This window comes from Neomonachus schauinslandi, chromosome 14, assembly GCF_002201575.2.
Source record: "Neomonachus schauinslandi chromosome 14, ASM220157v2, whole genome shotgun sequence".
Lineage (NCBI taxonomy): Eukaryota > Metazoa > Chordata > Mammalia > Carnivora > Phocidae > Neomonachus > Neomonachus schauinslandi.
The window spans coordinates 82631282-82651827 of NC_058416.1; the positions used below are offsets into that span (position 1 = coordinate 82631282).

The window sequence follows — 20546 nt, forward strand, 5'->3', positions numbered from 1 at the left end:
CACACAGAGGTTCCCCACTGGTCAGGAAGAAGCTCAGGCGACCCCCACGATTGAATTCTAACTCCCCCCTAATTCATTCCTCTACGTATTCATTTGACATTCACTTGACATTAACACCCCGAATACTGACTACTCCAGTCCAGTTAGAACTATCTATCCTCAGGGGCGCCTGGGTGGCTCAGTCGCTTAAGCATCTGCCTTCAGCTCAGGTCATGATCCCAGGGTCCTGGGATGGAGCCCCACATCGGGCTCCCTGCTCCGCAGGAAGCCTGCTTCTCCCTCTCCCACTCCCCCTGCTTGTGCTCTTGCTCTGACAAATAAATAAATAAATAAAATATTTTTTAAAAAAAGAACTATCTGCCTCCCCGGCTACACCCAGTGCCTCGAAAGCAGGAACTGTTTTGTTCATCCATTCCTCAGTGCCTAGCACCTTGGCGGGGTGGATTTCATCTTTGCTGAGTGGAAGAGAATCTGACCCCCAAATCCCTGCCGGTCCGGTATAACTCTACAGTCTGATCAGGTAGAGAGGACTTCAAGTCTGAGGAGCACGTGCAATCTCTTTGTCCATACGCTGCCGGCGGGTTTTACAGGGCAGTATCACTTTCTCACCACCTTTATTTTGGGAGCGATATTTTCTATCATGATGTCACTTCGGGATTTAAATCATCTGACCTCAAATGACATGAGTATCAGCTCATTGGTAACTGCTGCTATTGATAAAACAGCAACTCTCTATTTTGGACTCATTATCATTTTGCAAATTCAGTTATTTGGAAGCGTAGCTGGGTCCTGGGGGGGGGGGGGGACGGAACGGCACCTGCAGTGAAACCATTCGCTCGAGGTCCTGCCAGTCTCTTTGTGCGGCCTCTCACAGAGCACAGGCAGATGGCTGGAGGCAAAGCATACACGTAATGGGATCCAACAGTGAGCAGGTACTTTCTTCAGAAGCTTTTCACTGACAAGATGACCGAGTCAAATAAACCCTCAGTTCTCTGTCCACAATTGATTTGTTACGGGAATTCCGGCTTTGTCTCTAATCTGCACATTTTCTTGGGGGTTTTTCTTGAGTAGGAACTGTAGAACTAGAAGACTCTTTCATGACGTGTGGAAGACAAGATATCGTCACTGCCTTCTCAGGATATCAGGAAGGATTACGGGGAATGAGGCGTCTCCAGGCCGCCGGCGCACCCAACACCTCCTCTGGAACCCCAGAGGGTCACCACCACGGCAGCACAGAGCCCCTCCTCCTAATCCTCATCGTTTGGAAGTTGTCGTCTCATCTCTGTCTTTCCTGCTGTCTGGGCAGCCTATATCTTCAAGCACTGCCTGTATCCGTTAGCATTTCTGCCTTCTGACTCGTGCGAGGCCCAGCTCCCACTAGAATGTCACCCCTGGGAGGGTGGCCACCATGTCTGTCTCAGTCACCGCTTGGCCCGAGTCTAGCACATGGGAGGCGTCTGGCATTGCCCAGGGGCTCCCTATTTTGTGAATGGCTAGAGGACTGGTCTCACCACCAAAACCAGCTGAATCTGACTGATAGGCGTTAAGTAACTCGGTTGAGACCGAGAGGACAATAGTGTTTCACAGTGTAAATGAGTAATATGAATCTCTCCTTAGATTTACAGCAGAGAACTGGGAACTACCTGTTTTGTTTCTTATAAAATGGATTTCTTTCTGCCAATGTTCACACAGTGCTGTCAGAAGCAGCAAATGGCCTTGTTTGCTTGTGGCCTAAATCTATTCTCAAGGGACAAGCTGGTGTCCTGTGGTATACAATTTACTCCTACGAGCCTCCTCTGTCATCTGCTCTCCACATCCCCACCTGGCACCATTTACATTCAGTTTGTGTGTTTCCTGATCATTTCCTGTATGTTTTACAGACATACTTTCTATTCGTTACTCCTAAGTTCTTGCAAATAGAATCCCCTGCCTCCCGAAGCTATTCATTGAGTGGGTGCTCAATAAATGCTTGAGGAACTGACGCATGTATTCTGTGTTCCGAGTTATCCTCTAGATGAGAGCTGCTAAATGTCAGCATTTGGCCGGTATAAGAGGTTGAGTGACCTATAATCCCAGTTTTTCCTGGACATTTCCAATGACGTAAATGACCAATACCATAATATAAGAAAATGGTTTTATTCCTAATTCTTAGTTCCCATACAGTTTACAAATACACGTTTACTCTGATAATACGGCTTTGCAACTAGCAACGCAGTTGAACTAACACCCATAAATACAGGTGGGGAGACAATTAACATCCACTAATGTTTCTCTACATAAACTGTTCTTTTCATGTCATTTTTTAAAAACAATTGCAAACAGACTACATAATACGTGGGCAAAAAGGCAATTAAGTGAATGTCTTGAAACACTAAATGTATAATAAACAGTGCATATTATCAACATTTACATGATTCACATCAAAATGATGACATCCTAAAATGTATTCCTTTTAAAGGATAGATTTATCAATAAAATATTACATATCTTTTAATACTCTGGTACAATACTTCATATAATGCAGGAAAATTAAATGTAGGTCTAGTCATCAGCTTAATAAAGGATCCTTTTCCGTTAGCTTTTATTAATAAAAGAATCACAATTATGTCATAAATAAACAGGCAAATTATTAATTACATGATTTGAGGTTTAGGATGAAAACTTGTAGAAATTAGTTTGATATACAGTAAAGTTATACAACACACTAAAACCAACTGTTTAATATTTTTGCCTTGTGTGAACTGCCCATAGTGAAAAAAGAACAAACTTTTCAATGATGGAAGATACAATAAACTGCATTTTGGAACTTATTTTTCAAGAGGAAGAGGGAGAAAGGTTTCAACAACATTAAGGGCTAATACAGATCCTAATAAAGGCATCTTAAAATCAGGGAGGCCATGTGCTTGCTATATAAAACTTTATTGCCCCAACAACATACAGAAAACAGAAACTGTACTGGGTGTGTCCTTATGTCTACAGTCTAAGTTCCCCTTATGGATTAATAAGCTACAACAAAACACTTCACAATTGCATACCCTTTCCACATTCCCCCCGAACTAGAAATAACCCAGGATGTCATATTAGTTCTTCAGATCCCCAGTAAAATAGCCCCTAAAAATAATCTTGATAATCTTCTTGGCTGTTCCAAAGCAACTAGGCTCCATAAAGAAAGTACAAACACCAAGAAAGTCATACAGCAATTTTCTCATCCCCATTTAGCCACATCTGAAAAGTCACTGATTCAATGGGAGAGAGGTCCGTGATTTTCAGGAGGGTCACACACTGGAGGTGAGGTGTCTTTTTATTTATTTATTTATTTATTTATTTATTTATTTATTTATTTTTATTTTTTAAAAAAAGCTCTTAAGACTCTGAAATTTGGCTTTTTAAAAAAACCCCAATACCATGTGTCAGATAATTTCTTCACCCCAAATATAAAACCCTATGCTTATCATTTTAAAATACTCAACCAGCTACGGGATATTGTGCAAATTTAATGTCTACCAGCAACCCGGGAGCAGCCTGCATCCCTGTATCTATCACACCTACTTGCCAGGTAACCTGATTCAACCTACTCAAGTTCTGACTGAGCTGGCCCCGCGCCCTCTGACCTCCTCACAAACCACCTCTTTCGAACTTTCATTTCCACTACTTTTTAACACCTGCACCTCCAGCTCCCCACATCTTCACGGCCTCTCTCCCTGACTCCAACTCGGGGAGAGCAATCTCATCTGAGAACCTGCAATCCCCTTTTCACCAGACACACGACAAACCTCAACAACCTCGGGACTACTACAATCTTGTCTTGGCAGAAGTTTACATAACATGATAGTTTGCTGACTTCGTGGAGGGAAATCTAAATGAAATCAATGTCCTGTAACAAACAAAGCTAGCCGAGATCAGGCGTTTCTGTTCCAAGCACAAAACAACTTGATCTTAAGCTACAGGCGGAGACGTTAATGCAGCAGATATATTTGTACAATCAAACCCTTGTATGCTGGTGAAAGACTTGGCCCCCAAAGTCCAGAGTCTCAACTGTACCACAAAATCAAGGCAAACTAGAAAATTTCAATGTGACAATGCAATAAAAAGAACAGGATTCAAGATCGTTGTTGCACATACTGAACTGGAATCTCTTTCTTTACAAGCTTGACAAGAAGACAGCAGTTATTGACATTCCCCTTAGAAGGTAATTACCTCTGGGCCACACCTGCGTTCTAAAGCCATTCTAGGCTCAATAGGGGGGTGGGGTGGGGGGGGTCAATGTGCATTTTATCTGTGAAAATGGCAGCGAAGGCAGTCCCCAAACTACCTCAAGGTTTCACGGGAGGTAAAGACCTCAGAACAGAAGTACTACCGGGGCTGGATCGGGAGCCAAAGCCAGAAGAATCTGCGTGAGGAGACCGTAACCTTATGGCCAAGTCACCGTGGCATTTTATTATCTTTACAAAGTCAACCAATGACACTTCCATTGAAACATACTCACTGAAGGCTGATTCCACACACAGGGCAAAGAGGATGTCTTTGGAGAAGGCACTTCAGGTAGAACGGTAGCAAATCTTACTGCTTGATTAGAACCAAAATGAACTACTGCTAATTCAGTCTGAGGCAAGGCCTCATGAGGAGCACCCCCTCTGGGCTGCAGCCTGCCTGAAACCACGGGCAGGGAGGAAGCACTGCCCTCTGCAGGGGGCCCTGGGACAGGGTAGTTCTGCTTTTAGATGCTCTGCCCCCTCAACACATCCATCCTTACGAGACCAGTTTCCCCAAGTGATGGCTCAGAAAATATGCTCAGAGCCAGCAGAAGTGGTTCAGGAAGCTTCTAGAAGGCCCTCTATTTCTCAGTTTGACTTCCAGCTTACACCAGCTATTAGAAGCAGCTTCCATTTCCCAACGTCACCAGCAGCTTCTACTTTTGCTAACAACTGCTGTTTTCCTGTGACACTGGTTCTGACAGCCTATTAATCTGGGGGGCCCCCCGTGAATCACACCTCTGCTTCATGCCCTCGTGCCATCCCCCCCTTCCTGAATCTGGGCTGGGCCTGTGATGCTTTAATCAATAGAGGGCAGTAGAAGTTCTGGGTTTAAGTCTTAAGAAGGCCTGGCCATTGCTGCTTGATACCCTTGGGAGCTCTGAGCTGCCATGTAAGCGGTCCAGCTACCCTGCTGGCGGGGCCCCTTGGAGCCATCGCATGGAGGAGAGGCCCGGGGACCTGCAGAAAGAAGCCCAGACATCCCAGTGTCTTTGGGCGACCAGCTGACCACACCGGCAACACCAGCAAGAGGACAGGAACAGCTCAGCTGAGCCCAGCCCGGATTGAAGAAGAACAGGGAGGAGGCAAACAAAAGAAGTATGGTTTCAGCCACTGCATTTTGGGGTGGTTTGTCACCAACAATCGATAACCACGACACTGGTTGGTTATCCACAGATGCGCTTTTTCTAAATACAAGACGATGACTCAAATGAAAAGAAAACATGACAAACATTTTCCCACCACCTCCTTCTCAGCCAATAGGCTGAATGGTAACTGGCGATCCGCTAAGAAGAAAACACACCTTTCTCCCAAGTTTCCATGATTCTTTTTTCCCATGATTTTTTAATGGCAATGCAAAGGTAGAGAGTCGACTTCTGACAGTCTGGGGCCACTGGCTTAATGATCATTTAGCCAAAAAAAGAGGCCATCAAATGACTTTTCCACTACTGGATAAGCAATGATAAATGAAACTGTTCTCACTCCCACGGGATGTTGTCACCCTTCCCAAAACGTTTTTCCTCTTATAAGTGCCCTGTCATCCCTCACAAAGAGAAAAATAATTGAATTTTTAAGGTTATAAAAAGAGAAGAAAATGCCAATAAGTAGAATTTGAATCACCGTCATCTGTAAAACACAAGAGCACAATTAACTGCTTCCTCAATTTAAAATAAAATTCTATGAAATATAACACTGTCTACATTGTAGAGACGATTTCTTCTTATCTGAGGAAATGAGTAATTGGTAATCAGGTATTGTTGAGTTAGAATACAGTGGTCTTTAAATGGTTTTGAGTTTTGCTTATCCAAAGGTAGTCAACCACAACACAAGCCTTCCAAATTCAAATCATTCTTCACACATACTTTCTTGCGTCTGGTCTTGATCTTTTTAGGGAGAGGGTAAAGGTCCACATCTGGGGAAGAAATAAGTTAGAATTTTTAAGGAGCACACATCTAAAAGTTTCTCAAGGCATTAAACCATTTTTCAAGGAGATGGACAGCTTTTAAATATACTACCCGCTGCAATAGGAATTTCACCGTGCAATACTGAAACTGAGTTTCCAACACACATCACGAAGTGGGTCACTGTCTACAGAGGTGACTGACAGGGAAGAGGCGAGAGGAGTTCCCAGCAACAGAGCTCAAAGGGGTGTGGAGGTGAGAGGGATGCAGGCCCAGGGATGCCAGGGCCCTGGGTCAGACAGCCCGGCAGGGGCCAAGGGGGATGACAACTCGGGCATCCTGGTGCCGACCCTCCAGAGCTGAGTCCCCCCGCTTCCCGGGTCCCCACAGATCATCTCCCAGCACAGCTCAGGGTAACCGACTCTAACACAAACGGGAGGGGCACTGACATCTACTCTTGCTCACCGGTACCAACCATCGCTCCACAATGAAGTACCAGCGTGGCCCCTCCCAGAATTAATTCTGTATTTGGTTTCAATCCTTAATGAACTTGAAAATAAATCCAGCTTAGAAAAAAGGAGCTTAGGAAGAGAAAAAAGAGGCTGGTTCGTAAAACTTTGTCACGGTGCCCCTTGCTAGAATACTCACAAACCATCTGCCTGCTTAAAAACACCACAAGTGATATCAACAACCGGTGAGCGCCTCCATTTAAATACCTAGGTCTGTGCTGACGTCCTGGTGGGTGTTCTCATCTGAAACTTTTCTGCGGCTGCATCAGACCCACGTTTTCATAGACTCTAGCATTATCTTCTCTCATTCTGAGAAGAAAAAAAAAAAAGAAAGGAAAGAAAACATGAATAAAAACGCCGACCATGCTGTCCAAGCTCGCACGGTTTTTATAAAGCACATACTCCATTCTTTGAGGACCCGATACGGTGCAGACACAGGCCCCAGGAGCTGCGTTCTAGGACGGGCTGTAAGACATAAAACATACAGCAATATCAAGCTCAAAGTGGAGTAAGAGCCTCGAGTCCCCGTGCTCTCTGGGGTTGGAGCAAAGCGAGCCTTTTTTCTGGCGGGCAGAGTAAAGGAGGCCTATACGATGAGGCCTTTGAGTAAGACCTTCAAGCCGGTGAGACGTGAGCACATAGAAAGGACAGGTATTCGTTTCACGCAGAGGGATCCTAATGGGCAAGAGGTCCAAGGAAGGAAAGTGCAGGAGCAGTGAGACCCACAGACCCATGTAGCCCCGAACCCAGCTACATGAAGGGGAACAATGAGGGTGAAGCTCAGTGGTGGTGCAGGGCTCTGGGATGGAGGGCCAGGGCATCCGAGGCCAGACTCCATTCTGCTGAGCAGGGAGTGGAGATCAAAGCAGTCTTGGGGGGACAGGAGACCAGGCAGCCATAGATGCCACTCTGAGAGGAACAAGAAGGGGCTTGGGGTCCGGGGTATCCTGCGTTACACCCTGTAAGGAACATGGTGGGAGTGGAGAGGCAGAGAACCTGCCGCACGGTGAGGCCACTGGCAATAAGGGAGTCGTCAGAGTTCATGAGCTCTGCCAATATTCGGGGAACGCTCTCTGGCCAGGACTCAGAGCCCTGACGAGCTGGTGCCAGGGCAAATGACTGCAGATAGCAATTTAAAATACCAACTTTCCCCATCAGTCCACCGGGAAAGGAAAAAGCAGGCAGAAGGAAGAGGCAGCTTGGTGGAGAGAACACTTTTACTGTATAATTTCATTTCAATGTTAACTAGAAGCCAAATGTAAATACAAGCCTCATATTTGCTATCTAAAACATGTATATAGAGTATTAAAGTCAGCAGGGCTTTAAAAATCCACATCAGAAGCAAAAAGAGATAAGACTCTTGGGGGAAAATAAAATGTAAATGTTATACCACAGACTACCTTAGAATATAGAGAAAAACAATAATTTACGACTGCGGTTCACATAATCGATTTAACAAATGTTCTCCTAACACATGTTTTAGCTTAAACAAGGGGTTGGCAAAGTTTTTCTGAAAAGGATCAGAGGGTAAATAATTTAGTCGCTGCAGGCCATACTCAGTCTCTGGCATATAATATTCTTTGTGCTGCCATTTTTATTTTCATTTTTTTTAAATATAACACCTTAAAAACCATTCATGAGCTGTACAAAAACAGGGCATGGCCAGAATCTGTCCCGGGGGCTGTAGTTTGCAGACTCTTGGTTTAAAGGCTCAAAGTAGATGTCTGTTCTCTGTTGACCAGAAAATTAACAGATCATGACGGGGTCGAGACATTAATGGTCAACTTATTTACTTTTACTTAGCGAAGAGTCTTAACCAAAGGGATGTTACCCACTTTTGTTGTCTATCATTAACAACAGAAGTTATCCCCACCCCATAAAAAGGAAAATGAAGATTCTTCTTAGAGAACCACCACTTGATATACCGATAACCTCACATAATCACAAATAGTGTACCAATCGGCCTTTGGTTTAGGTGAATTAAAATTTAGTTCAGAAAGCCACTGACACACTCACTAATCAGCTGGGCAACAATAATGACAGGCGTGTGCTGCAAAGACCTGCTGTTTTTTAAGCTTTTCTATAGGATTGTGTTCAGGTAGAAAGAATGTCCTTCATTATTACTTACTCTGCACAAGATGGTGTTGGGGTACCAGGCGGGAGGGGACTCTGATCTCCACTTGTCTGGTCCGTTAGAGAATACTTAATATTTGTGTATTCATGCCCTTTCCTCTTGCTTTTCTGAAAGGTGAAGATTGCATATATGAGGAATTGGACTTTTTCAAAGGGAAAAAGAAGCAAAGAAGGCATTTTACCAAAGAGAGATGGACAGACAGGCAGACAGAAAGGCTGGACCCTAAATACTGATATGTTGATCAAATGTCAGGGAATTCACCTCAATGTAAGTAACACCGTACAAGTGAAAAGTACTTTTGAACCATGTAATTCAAAAGCACAGAGTCATGCATTAACAACTTAGTATATTAAATCAAATGTATCTATTTCTGAGCTAAGAGAGAATTCTCACTTTCTTTGCCACATTAACATCTAATCATTTCATAGTTCACTTGCAACACATTTAATGATTCTCAGATAAACAGTTGGGAAAAGAGTTCCAGAAATAAATTCACTCCAAGTAAAACTGGCCCACAGGTACAGAGGATGGTAATGCTTTAGCGTCTCTTCCCCGCCTCCCACCCCCAGCCCAGAAAAGACCCTAGCACCTTTAAAACTTCATTTTTGGCTCTAATGATACTCTTGAAAAAAAAAAAAATTGGCAAGGAAAACCAGCAGAATGTAATCTCATTACAGATGCAGAGTGAACTATATTTGGTAGGAGTCCCGGTTAGATGATTTATCACTCTTCACTCTTAAGTTCACCTAAAAACAACCAATTCTGAAAATCGAACCCACCAATCATCATTATATAATGTTGCCTTCATTCTAGGATTATTCAAGAAAACCAGCAAATATTAGAAAGCGTGCCCACATCAAATACTGACGTGTAGCAGAGACTTCCATTCGGCGCTGGGAGAGGGTAAATTGGTGCGCTCTTAGTCCGAACTCGCAATACTGACCAGTTAGTATCCAGTAATAACAAAACTATATTCGACAACCTTGAACATTCGCTTCTTGAGAAACTCACACACAGAAGCCTAAAAGGGCTATGAAAGGATGTCTAGTGACATGTTATTCTTAATAATGTCTACACCAAGAGAATGAATCAATGTGATGTATTCCTATCATGAAATAATCTGCAACAGTGAAGAGGAGCAACAAAAAGAGAGACTGTGTGTGTATCAAAACAGGTGTCATAATCAATGTTAAGTGGAAAAACACAAATTACAGAACAATAAAACAGTAAGATACCATCTGGCTGAACATTTTAAACGTATAAAACAATGTTATCTACTATGTGTAGATTATTGGTATTTGTATTTTAAAATATAAAAAGAGACTGCAAGCAGGGGTACCTGGGTGGCTCGGCTGGTTGAGCGTCTGACTTTGGCGCATGATCTCTGGTCCTGGGATCGAGCCCTGCGTCCAGCTCCCCACTCAGTGGGGAGTCTGTTTGTCCCTCTCCCTCTGCCCCTCCCCCTGCTCGCACTCTATCTCTGTCTCAAATAAATGAATAAAATCTTTAAAAAAAAAGACTGCAAGCCTAGTGATTGCCCTGGGGTTCCAAGGATAGAAATGAGGGGTGCACTTGGGCTGACAGCTGTACCTGCCACATTTGATTGCTGTTATAAAAGGAAAAAGAGGGGTGCTGGCTGGCTCACTCAGAAGAGCGTTTGACTCTTGATCTTGGGGTCGTGAGTTAGAGCCCTTCGTGGGGTGTAGAGATTACCTTAGTAATAAATAAATAAGTAAATGGGAAAAGACTTGGATGAAATGTGACAAAACGTCCAATTTAGGTACAGTACTATTACTTTAAATTTTTTTCAAAATGAAACATAAAACAAATTTAAATTCACTGGTGAAGGTTCTTCTTCCTCTCCTTACTCAAAACTCACCCCAAAACAGTAGAAAATCTTATTTCACATACAACAAGAGTTGTTACGACTCTAACCTATAAATTCTAAAGCATCTCTGCGACCATATGTGAACATGGGACCAAAATAAAAAGGAAGCTGGACAGCCTAAGAGATTCACTGTCTGACTCTCCACAGAAAAAGCCTGACATGAATAGGCAGCTAGCTGCTTGCTGTCTGCCTCATCGTGCTGTCTGCAACCGTGTGGAAAAGGAAACGTCCTAAAGGACGACTGGGTGCCCGGGCCCCTGGATGACCCCATGGAGCCGAGCTGCCCACTTCCTTCCCAAATGGCCTGCCAGCTCAGATTTTTACGTTAGAAGAGAAATGAGCTTCTATCTTGTTGAAGCCACTATTATTCAGACTCTGTTAAGGCAGCCCAACCAGTTTAACTGACCAAGCAGCCATCACGGAACTTACAGTCTAGGGAAGAAGTTGCAAAAAAGAAATCCAAGGAGAAAACGTTTTGTTTACACAGTATTTTAATGTTTTGAACAACTGTTTTTAAAAATCGAAAGGCCTTAAAAAGCAGTCACAGATTTTTAGCACTGAAATACTGACTTCCACAGGAAACAATTTTTTTTTTTTTTTTTTTTTTTTTAAGATTTTATTTATTTATTTGACAGAGAAAGACACAGCGAGAGAGGGAACACAAGCAGGGGGAGTGGGAGAGGGAGAAGCAGACTCCCTGCCGAGCAGGGAGCCCGATGCGGGACTCGATCCAGGGACTCCAGGATCATGACCTGAGCCGAAGGCAGTCGCTTAACCAACTGAGCCACCCAGGCGCCCCAGGAAACAATTTTTTTAAAGCTAGAATTTAAAATGAAACATTAAGTGGAAGACCTGGCAGAGAACATCACTTATTTTAAAACTTATTCTGGACAGTTGGGCACCGACTCTTGGTCTCAGTTCAGGTCTTGGTCTCAGGGTTGTGAGTTCAAGCCCTGTGTTGTGATCCACACTGGTGTGGAGCCTTATTAAAATAACTTAAAAAAAAAAAAAAACAGGGGAGCCTGGGTGGCTCAGTCGTTAAGCGTCTGCCTTCGGCTCAGGTCAGGATCCCAGGGTCCTGGGATCGAGCCCCGCATGGGGCTCCCTGCTCAGCGGGAAGCCTGCGTCTCCCTCTCCCACTCCCCCTGCTAGTGTTCCCTCTCTCGCTGTGTCTCTCTGTCAAATAAATAAATAAAATCTTAAAAAAACAAAAACCTTAATCTGGAGTTGAAAAACCCTAACTCGTTTTTTTTTTTTAATAAAAATGTGAAATATACAATCAATAAGTTGAAGCATAAGCTTGCTTTCTACTCAACACTTTTTTTAAAATTGTGGTAAAAGAAAAACAACAGATAACATGAGATGTAGGCTCTTGACAAAATTTTGAGTGTACAGTGCAATACTGTCAAGGATATGCTATCGTTGTGCGGCAGGCCTCCAGAACTTTTCCATCTTATATGACTGAAACTCTATACCCACTGAACAGCAACCCCCATTTCTCCTTCCCTACTACTTTCTTGAAGGAAAAAAAAAAAGTATTTCTACATAAATTACAAAAGAATTTTCTAATGGGGAATACTTAATACAAATGAGACAGGAATTATTTCAATGAATTAAGTCACTCAAAGAAAAACATAAAAATGTTGGAGCTTCTTAGCTTATTGAGAAAGAACAAGAAATAAAACTGATCCACAAATCAGATGAGTTTATTTCTGAGTACTGTGACAGCCCAGGCTGTCCATATAGAACAAGAAAAAAATCTCAGGGGATAGGGGTTATTTTGATTTTAGGGGGGCGGAGGGAGACTTGTTACAGAGCCCTAAAAAAATGGTCTGAAATTGATCTATCCTTCACCTGAATTCAAGGACACAGCAGAGTTACCAAACTTTTTGTAATATTTATAATAAATCTTATGGGCTTGACAGTTGATACAATCAAGGTTGAGAGGAGGGTCCAACCACAAGTCTTAAAAATCATCTGGCATTAAATATCCTGCCATGTGAAGTAATTGCAGTCCATTCTTAAACTGTAAATTACAAAAAAAAGCCTGTGGTGCCTGGCTGGCTCAGTTAGTAGAGCATGCGACTCTTGATCTTGGGGTCGTGAATTCGAGCCCCATGTTGGGCATAGAGATTACTTAAAAAAAAAAATTAAGACTACAAAATAAAGCATATATTAATTAAAAAAAAAAAGAAGAAGAAAAGCCCCAAAGCCAAGAGCAGGAAGAAAGGATCAAATGAAAATGCTCTAGGGGCATCTGGGTGGCTCAGTCGGTTAAGTGTCCAACTCTTGATTTTGGCTCAGGTCATGATCTCAGGGTCGCTGAGATCAAGCCCCATGCCATTCCGTGCGGGGGGCAAGAAGCCTGTTTAAGATTCTCTCTCCCTGGGCGCCTGGGTGGCTCAGTCGGTTGAGCGACTGCCTTCGGCTCAGGTCATGATCCTGGAGTCCCGGGATCGAGTCCTGCATCGGGCTCCCTGCTCGGCGGGGAGTCTGCTTCTCCCTCTCCCACTCCCCGTTTGTGTTCCCTCTCTCGCTATGTCTTTCTCTGTCAAATAAATAAATAAAATCTTAAAAAAAAAAAAAGATTCTCTCTCCCTACTATGGACTCCGAGAAACAAACTGAGGGTTTTAGAGGGGAGGGGGTGTGGGGGATGGGTTAGCCTGGTGATGGGTATTAAGGAGGGCATGTATCGCATGGAGCACTGGGTGTTATATGCAATGAATCATGGAACACGACATCAAAAAAAAAAAGATTCTCTCTCCCTCTCCCTCTGCTCCTCCCCTCCCCTGCTTGTGTGCACATACACTCTCTCTCTCAAAAAAATAAAAAGAAAAGAAAAAACAGGATAAATAGAAGAGACAAATCTTCCTTACAAAGGAATTCTAAATAAGTTATGTAGAAACTACCCATTCTAGAAGCTGGAGCTTAATTCCTCCCCTTCCTTTGGGTATGGTCTGCACTAAATGACTCACTTCCAAAGAATAGAGTAAGGACAAGGAAAAAGAGTCACTGTTACAGTGAGAGAAATCTGGCAGACACCACCTAAGCCTAGTGATGAAGGTTAATATCCCCAGGCCATGTTGTTATCGGGTGCCCCTTGAGTGATGAGAAGGGCACCTCGCAACTCACCTTATTGGTACTCTGCCCAAAAATCCATTACTCTAATCAAATCACGAGAAAACATGAGACAAACCCACACTGAGGGGCATTCTACAAGATACCTGACTAGAACTCTTCGGAAGTGTCACGGTCATGAGAAACAAAGACTAAGAAACTAGTACAGACCCACAGGGGCACTAAATTCAACGTGGGATCCTGGACAGGATCCTAGAACAAAAAAAGAACATTCGTGGGAAAACTGGTGAAATCCAAATAAATCGCAGAGCTTAGTTACCAGCAATACATCAGGGTTAATTATTTAGTTTTGGTAAAGGTACCATGGTTATACAAGATGTTAACGTTACAGGAAATGGATGATGCACACATAGGAACTCTGTATTATCTTTGCTACTTTTCTAGAAGTTTAAATATTATTCCAAAATAAAAAGTTAATTTAAAAAAACTACCAGAGGGAGGAGAGTATGTGTGTGTATATATACATATACCTCATATAATATATAAACCTCATATAAATATGAGGTTGTAGAGCAAGGGCTCAACTAGAGCACGAATTAATTAGCAATTAGCCATACAAATAATGCTATACCAGTACAAATAAGCACAGACAGTACCCAGATCTTGGCTTCCAAATACCACTCTACAATAAAGAGAATCAGGGCCCCTATGAAAAACAGCTGGGAAAGTACAGGATGAGTCTTCATATTCTGGTGTCAAAAAGTATAAGGAAGTGAGATGGGGGCGCCTGGGTGGCCCAGTCGGTTAAGCGGCTGCCTTCAGTTCAGGTCATGATCCCAGGGTCCTGGGGTCGAGCCCTGCATCAGACTCCCTGCTCAGCAGGAAGTCTGCTTCTCTCCCTCCCTCTGACCCTCCACCCTGCTCTTGTTCTCACTCGCTCTTTCTCTCTCAAATAAATACATAAAAAATCTTTAAAAATATAAGAAACTAAACAAATGAATGGGGGGGGGGAGGCAAACAAAGAAACAAGACTTCCCCCCCCCCCAAGAAACAGACTCAACTACAGAGAACACACTGATGGTTATCAGAGGGGTGGGGGATGGGTGAACTAGGTGAGGGGATTAAGGAGGGTGCTTGTGAGGAGCACCTGATATTGTACGTTAAGAAGTGCTGAATCAGTAAATTCTACACCTGAAACCAATTTTACACTGTATGTTAACTGGAATTTAAATAAAAACATCATTTTAAAAAAAGAAAGTACTCAAAAATAGGAACTATCAAAAGGACACAAGAACCAATTTGAACAGGTGCCCAACTAGCCAAATTTGGGACAATTTAAGCAACAAAATAAATAGTAGTAATGAACTATCACCCATTCTGACATGAATGAATGAATGAGAAGGGAAAGCTCTTCCTTAGAGAAGGCTCCCACCTAATAAATGAAAAGGGAATTAAGGTCTACGGCCATACCACCCTGAACGCGCCAATCTCGTCTGATCTCGGAAGCTAAGCAGGGTCAGGCCTGGTTAGTACTCAGATGGGAAAAGAGAATTATGGAAGTAGGAAATCACCACTGGGCAGATATCACAGGAGTAATTTTTCCAGGCAAGAATAGTGAATACATGACATGTAAAATCAGTGGGCAAAAGGTATGATGGAAAGGAGGTTATTTATATAGTCTCATACATCTTCCTGTAAGATATTAATTAAAAAGGGGGAAATCGTCCCTGTACGGTGGAGAAAGAGAACATTGCCAGTCGATGAAATGCATCAATAGAGGTGCTCCTGATGGGAGGTATCAGGATGCAACATCACTTCTGTGCCAGTCCTGTCAAAAACACAAGACCTGAATCTAATCGAGAAAGCACATCAGACAAATCCAAATTGAGGGGCATTCTACAAAATAACCGGCCTGAACGCTTTAAAAATGGCAAGGTCGAGGAAGATGAAGACTGAGAGACTATCCCAGACGAAAGTAAAGAGACTTGACAACCACACGCACCAGGGGACCCTGGACCACAGAAAGACCGGAGGAGGACAAACTGGCAAAATTTGAATATGGTGCGCAGATTAGAAAACAGTGCCGTATCAATGCTAGCTCCCTGGTTCTGCTCATTTCACGATGGTCAGGTAAAAGAATGTCTCATTTCTAGGACATACACGTCGGAGTATTAAGAGGCAAGGGCGCACAAATGGTGGCAACTTAGGAGCATTTCATTTTTAAAAGTACATATTGTATAGAGAGAGAGAAAATACAAATGAATGATAAAGTGTGTTAAAATGTTAACAGGGTGAAGGGAATTCCATACACTGTTTTTGCAAATTAAAAAAAAAAGAAAATTTAATATTGTTAAGTGGAAGTTAACAAAGAAATCTACTTTCAAGTAAATGGCAGAGTGTGGGAAGAATCCTTTATAAAAACTTGAGAATTTTCTCAAACTCGCCTCACTTGCACCTTCCCCTGGACGCCCCCCTGTCTCTGCCTCGCCTCCTCCTGGCGCTACTTCCTGCTTCCATCCCCGGGCTCACCACCGCTGAGGCACTGTCTTTCTTCATTTACCCTCTTTGGCAAATTCCTTCAATCCAGAAGGTCCTTAACTCTTCAGAATTGTGGAAATGATGGTATTTAAAAGGATTAACCAATGATCCTAAATGAGTTTCATTCTTTTGCTTAATTTAAAACTCAGGCAGCTTCACTGTTTAAGGAACATGTTCTGTTTTTGTCTAGCTCCTCCCGACCCCCCAAAACAGCAGTGATAAAGATATTTTTAAAGGAGCTCCTAAATCCAAATTACAACTTGAGATTTAGGGTCAGAGAGACTATATATGGTAATGAGAAGATGTGAAGTGCTATCAAGGATGGGAGGGGAAGGCCCTCAAGTCGCCAAAACAAGAATAAATAACAAAGCTTCTGAATGAAATAAAGAGAGCTTTTCCCCCAGCTTTTCTAAACAAGATTACATTATATGCCTCAAGATATTCCTGAATTTGTACCAACTGTGTTTATACTATGTTTATAAATACTCTTTGTATTTATTAGGAGGTCCTTCTCTTTGGGGAACTTTATGCTTTAACTATTCCTGGCCCAAATTCAGAATAACTGGAAGACAAATACAAAATAGCCTATAGTGGGGCACCTGGGTGGCTCAGTTGGTTAAGCATCCGCCTTCAGCTCAGGTCATGATCTCAGGGTCCTGGGATCGAGTCCCACGTCAGGCTCCCTGCTCAGCGGGGAGTCTGCTTCTCCCTCTCTTGCTCCCCCTGCTTGTGCTCTCTCTCTCAAATAAAATCTTCAAAAAAAAAAAAAAAAAGAAAGAAAAGAAAGAAAGAAAAAAGAAAATAGCCTATAGTAACCATCTAAATATTTCACAACACTTAACGATAACACCAAGTCAGATTTAAAGCACTAAAGGTCAAAACTGGTACTTTGTTGATTATTTGACCTTACATATCTATACATACATACACTATTGCTGAAGATGTTTTTGTACAATAAAACAATCTAGTGTTTGGGTTTTTTTTTTAAGATTTTATTTATTTATTTGAGAGAGAGCGGGGAAAGGAGCAGAGGGAGAGGGACAAGCAGGCTCTGCACTCAGTGCAGAGCCCGATGCCAGGCTCAATCTCACAAGCCTGAGATCATGACCTGAGCCGAAACCAAGAGTCGGATGCTTAATCAACTGAGCCAACCCAGGTGCCCCTCTAGTGTTTTTATGTGAACTGAGAACCTACTAAGCTAACTAACAGGTATCTTACTTTGGCTAGCCAATCTTTGATAATGTGGCTGCCATTCTGCTAGGCTGGAAGTCTCACAATTTGCCAACAGGTACCATTCTAAGAAGCCGGGTTCTCTGGAAGGCAATACACAGGGTAAAGCAGGCAGGCAGGTATCCGTGCTGTTCAGACACTTCCTTGTCTGCAGCAGAGCAGCGGGGCTGAGGGGGGGGTGGGGGGAAACGCCCAGATCCCCAAAGGAGCAGTCTCCTCATTTTCCTCCTCTCGGCGTATTCCTAATTAACTCAGCTTTGTGTCTGTTATGAATAGCTTCAAATGGAAAGGATCCAACTCCACATTCTTCTTCATTATGTATGGCTTATTAAAATTGAAGTTTTACTGTTTCCAACTCAACCAAATTGATGGTTCAAACTGCTGTGTGCTATGAAGAGTGAAGCATTCGTTTAAAAGATGGGATCCAGATAAAGACGGTCCGGATTTAAACCAGAACAGGCTGGAAACTTCGAGGCTTTCAGTTCCAAACTTACCGTGTGAAAGTCCTGGGGTCTGTCTGGGAAGATCCTAACCTTTCCATGGGGCAGTTCCCCAATCTGCCAGGCCAGAACGACAGCAGCTACCTCCCTAAGCTACCCCCTACTGAAATATCAGAGTTGTGAAGAGAGGCCCTTCCTGGTTGGGAACGAGTTTCCCATTCCCAAACAATGGCAGCTGTCTCTCAGAGGCTCATTCTGCTCAAAAGGAGAGCATATCTGACTGAGCCGCCCAGAAAAGAAAATGAAAATCTGCACTCCAGCCCCTCCAGGATTGGTACCTGCTCTTCTTCAATCCTGCGCTGTAGTGTTTCAATGTAATGCTGGACGGCCATATAGATGAACCGGTACTGTGCTTCTGTCTGGACCATCCCTGACCTCTGAGACCGCACCATCTGAATGGTTTTGGGAACATCGATGTCACAGTCGACGCCTGCAAAGCAAGCACCATGAGGCACTAGGAGAAACCGCAGCACCGGGATGAAGTGGTGTAATGCACAACTTTTAGCAGACTCAGAAATAGAGCAAATTTAGTCTTTAATGTTCTAACTGAACGTGTTCCAATGGCTACAATGGCCTTCTGACCGATACAAATGATTCCAGAAAATTACCTGAGAAAGTGTCGGAGGTCGGGACCCCCTCACTTTCCAACCCCATAACGTCCAGCCAGGATGAGGTGGGTGGGCAGAGACCACCGAAGCACATTCAACAAAAGTCCCCGGCAGTGGAACCCATAGCTCCTAAGCTTTATTTTATGTCAAAAGCTCAAATAGAATCAGTTTTGTTCTCTCGTAAACATACTGAAAGTCAAAGTCTTCAGCCCAGATTTTGTGAAAATGTTTTAACATTCAAATTCTCTCCCCCGGGCTATTTTCACTAGCACATAAACTAAAAACAGGAACTATCACTTCTTGCCCTCCAGATGACCTACCTTTCTCTCTGATGATGTCAATAAGGATATCAATCACAATGAACGTCCCTGTCCTGCCGATTCCAGCACTGTGGGCAAAAGGACAAAGAGCAATGACAATGGAGTCGTTCATGGGGGTTTCAGACTCAAAACCAAGGTACTAATATTAACAGAAACAATGTCTGCTCTTGGGAGTATTTATAAGATTGTCTATTTGAATAGATTAGCTAAGAGCACAGGGCTTTGGAGTTAGTCCAACCTATACTTGGAGCCCAGCTTCTCCAGTACAACGTGCCTGAGGTAAGTCCCATACCTCTCTGACCCTCAGTTTCCTCGTCGGTGAAATGGGGATAATGGTACATACTTCACAAGGTTGTTGTGTGGCTCAAATGTCAGTAATGTATGGAAAACACTAAGCTCAGAGGCTGGAATGGAGCAAGTGCTCAATAAACAGTAGCTTTTAAGAAAGCAAATAGTTTCACACGCAGCTACTTGCCCAATGTATGGATGAGCTTTGGGAAACTAAACTTTCCCCGGTATAACCACGAAGCCCAGACTTGGGTGCCAGCAGGCTGTAAACCGTGGTAGAGGCCACGGGCGGGGCTCCAGAGCCTGGGTGGGGAGTGGTCCAAATCTTTTGAAGCAAACAAGTGTCTTATGGGGGGGGGGGGGAAACGTATCCTATTTCTGTGGCAGAAGAGAATAGGATCACAATCAAAGCGATGAATTCTAAATCACCATATTTTTTAAAAAAAGCAAAAAACACAAGCAGACATTACTAGACTATGTAAGGGCTCCCTGAGAATAAGGATCAAGTTCACCACCCTCTGCCCGGCCACCGCCAATACCTGGCAGTCCCGTAGGACCCATGAGAAAAATACTCTGGGGTCAAAGTGTCCCTTAATGCAGTTTATGCATGCCTCAAACAGAGATTAAATTTTTCTCACAGTTCAAGAAGCTGGGGCGAGTAGGTAAAAGCAAGCCCTAGTGGCATTAAGAGCTGGGCCAGGCTGCTGCCCAGAGAGGGGGCAGGGGCCGGTCACCTGCAGTGAACTACCACAGGCCCTGCGTCCATAATGCTCTCTTGCTTATGGTGGACCTCCTCCAGGAAGTCCAGCACGCCCCCAGGGTCACTGGGCACTCCGTGGTCCGGCCAGGTCCGAAAGTGGTATTGCCACACGGTTCTCTCTGTATTCCCCTGGAGTAGAGCCAAGAAAAACCAGAAAAGAATTAAATAAATCAAGGGGTTGAGGAATCACCCAGCTCTGATCTTGCCCAGACCTGGGCCAATGGAGCAGGCCAGCACCGAATCTCCTCACACTCCATTTAAAACTCAGAGGAGTTTCCCAATCACGTCTCCTTTTGGAGCTGGCTGAGCAATCCTGAAGGCAACTCTTTGCCTCTGTCCTAAGAACCGAAATGTCCAGTTCAGCAATTAGCTCCTCAGGAAGCTACAACCTGAGTGACCTTTCTGAATTCTCGGTGGCAGGCAATGTCCCCGTTCCTCGTCATCCGTGTGTAGTCCAACTCAGGGAGCAACTGAAGCCTCTGGGACCTGGGGCTCTCTTCCCAGCAGATGAGAAAACAACTATCCTCTCAAGACACGT

The 20546-nt window shown here is 43.6% G+C and overlaps 1 protein-coding gene across 2 annotated transcripts in view; it reads right to left on the reverse strand.

The window, feature by feature from the left end:
* Positions 1-2122: 2122 nt before the first annotated feature.
* PTPN11 (protein tyrosine phosphatase non-receptor type 11) overlaps positions 2123-20546 on the reverse strand; it is an 81883-nt gene continuing 63459 nt past the window's right edge. The window contains exons 11-16 of one of the 2 annotated variants that reach the window (XM_021698495.1): positions 19983-20149; positions 18961-19028; positions 18311-18462; positions 8792-8904; positions 6871-6972; positions 2123-6165 (exon numbers count right to left, since the gene is read on the reverse strand). In XM_021698495.1, coding sequence (XP_021554170.1) covers positions 6903-6972; positions 8792-8904; positions 18311-18462; positions 18961-19028; positions 19983-20149 — 570 coding nt within the window. In that variant the 3' untranslated portion in view covers positions 2123-6165; positions 6871-6902. The remainder of the gene's footprint in view (positions 6166-6870; positions 6973-8791; positions 8905-18310; positions 18463-18960; positions 19029-19982; positions 20150-20546) is intronic. The other variant, XM_021698494.1, reaches the window with a different exon arrangement.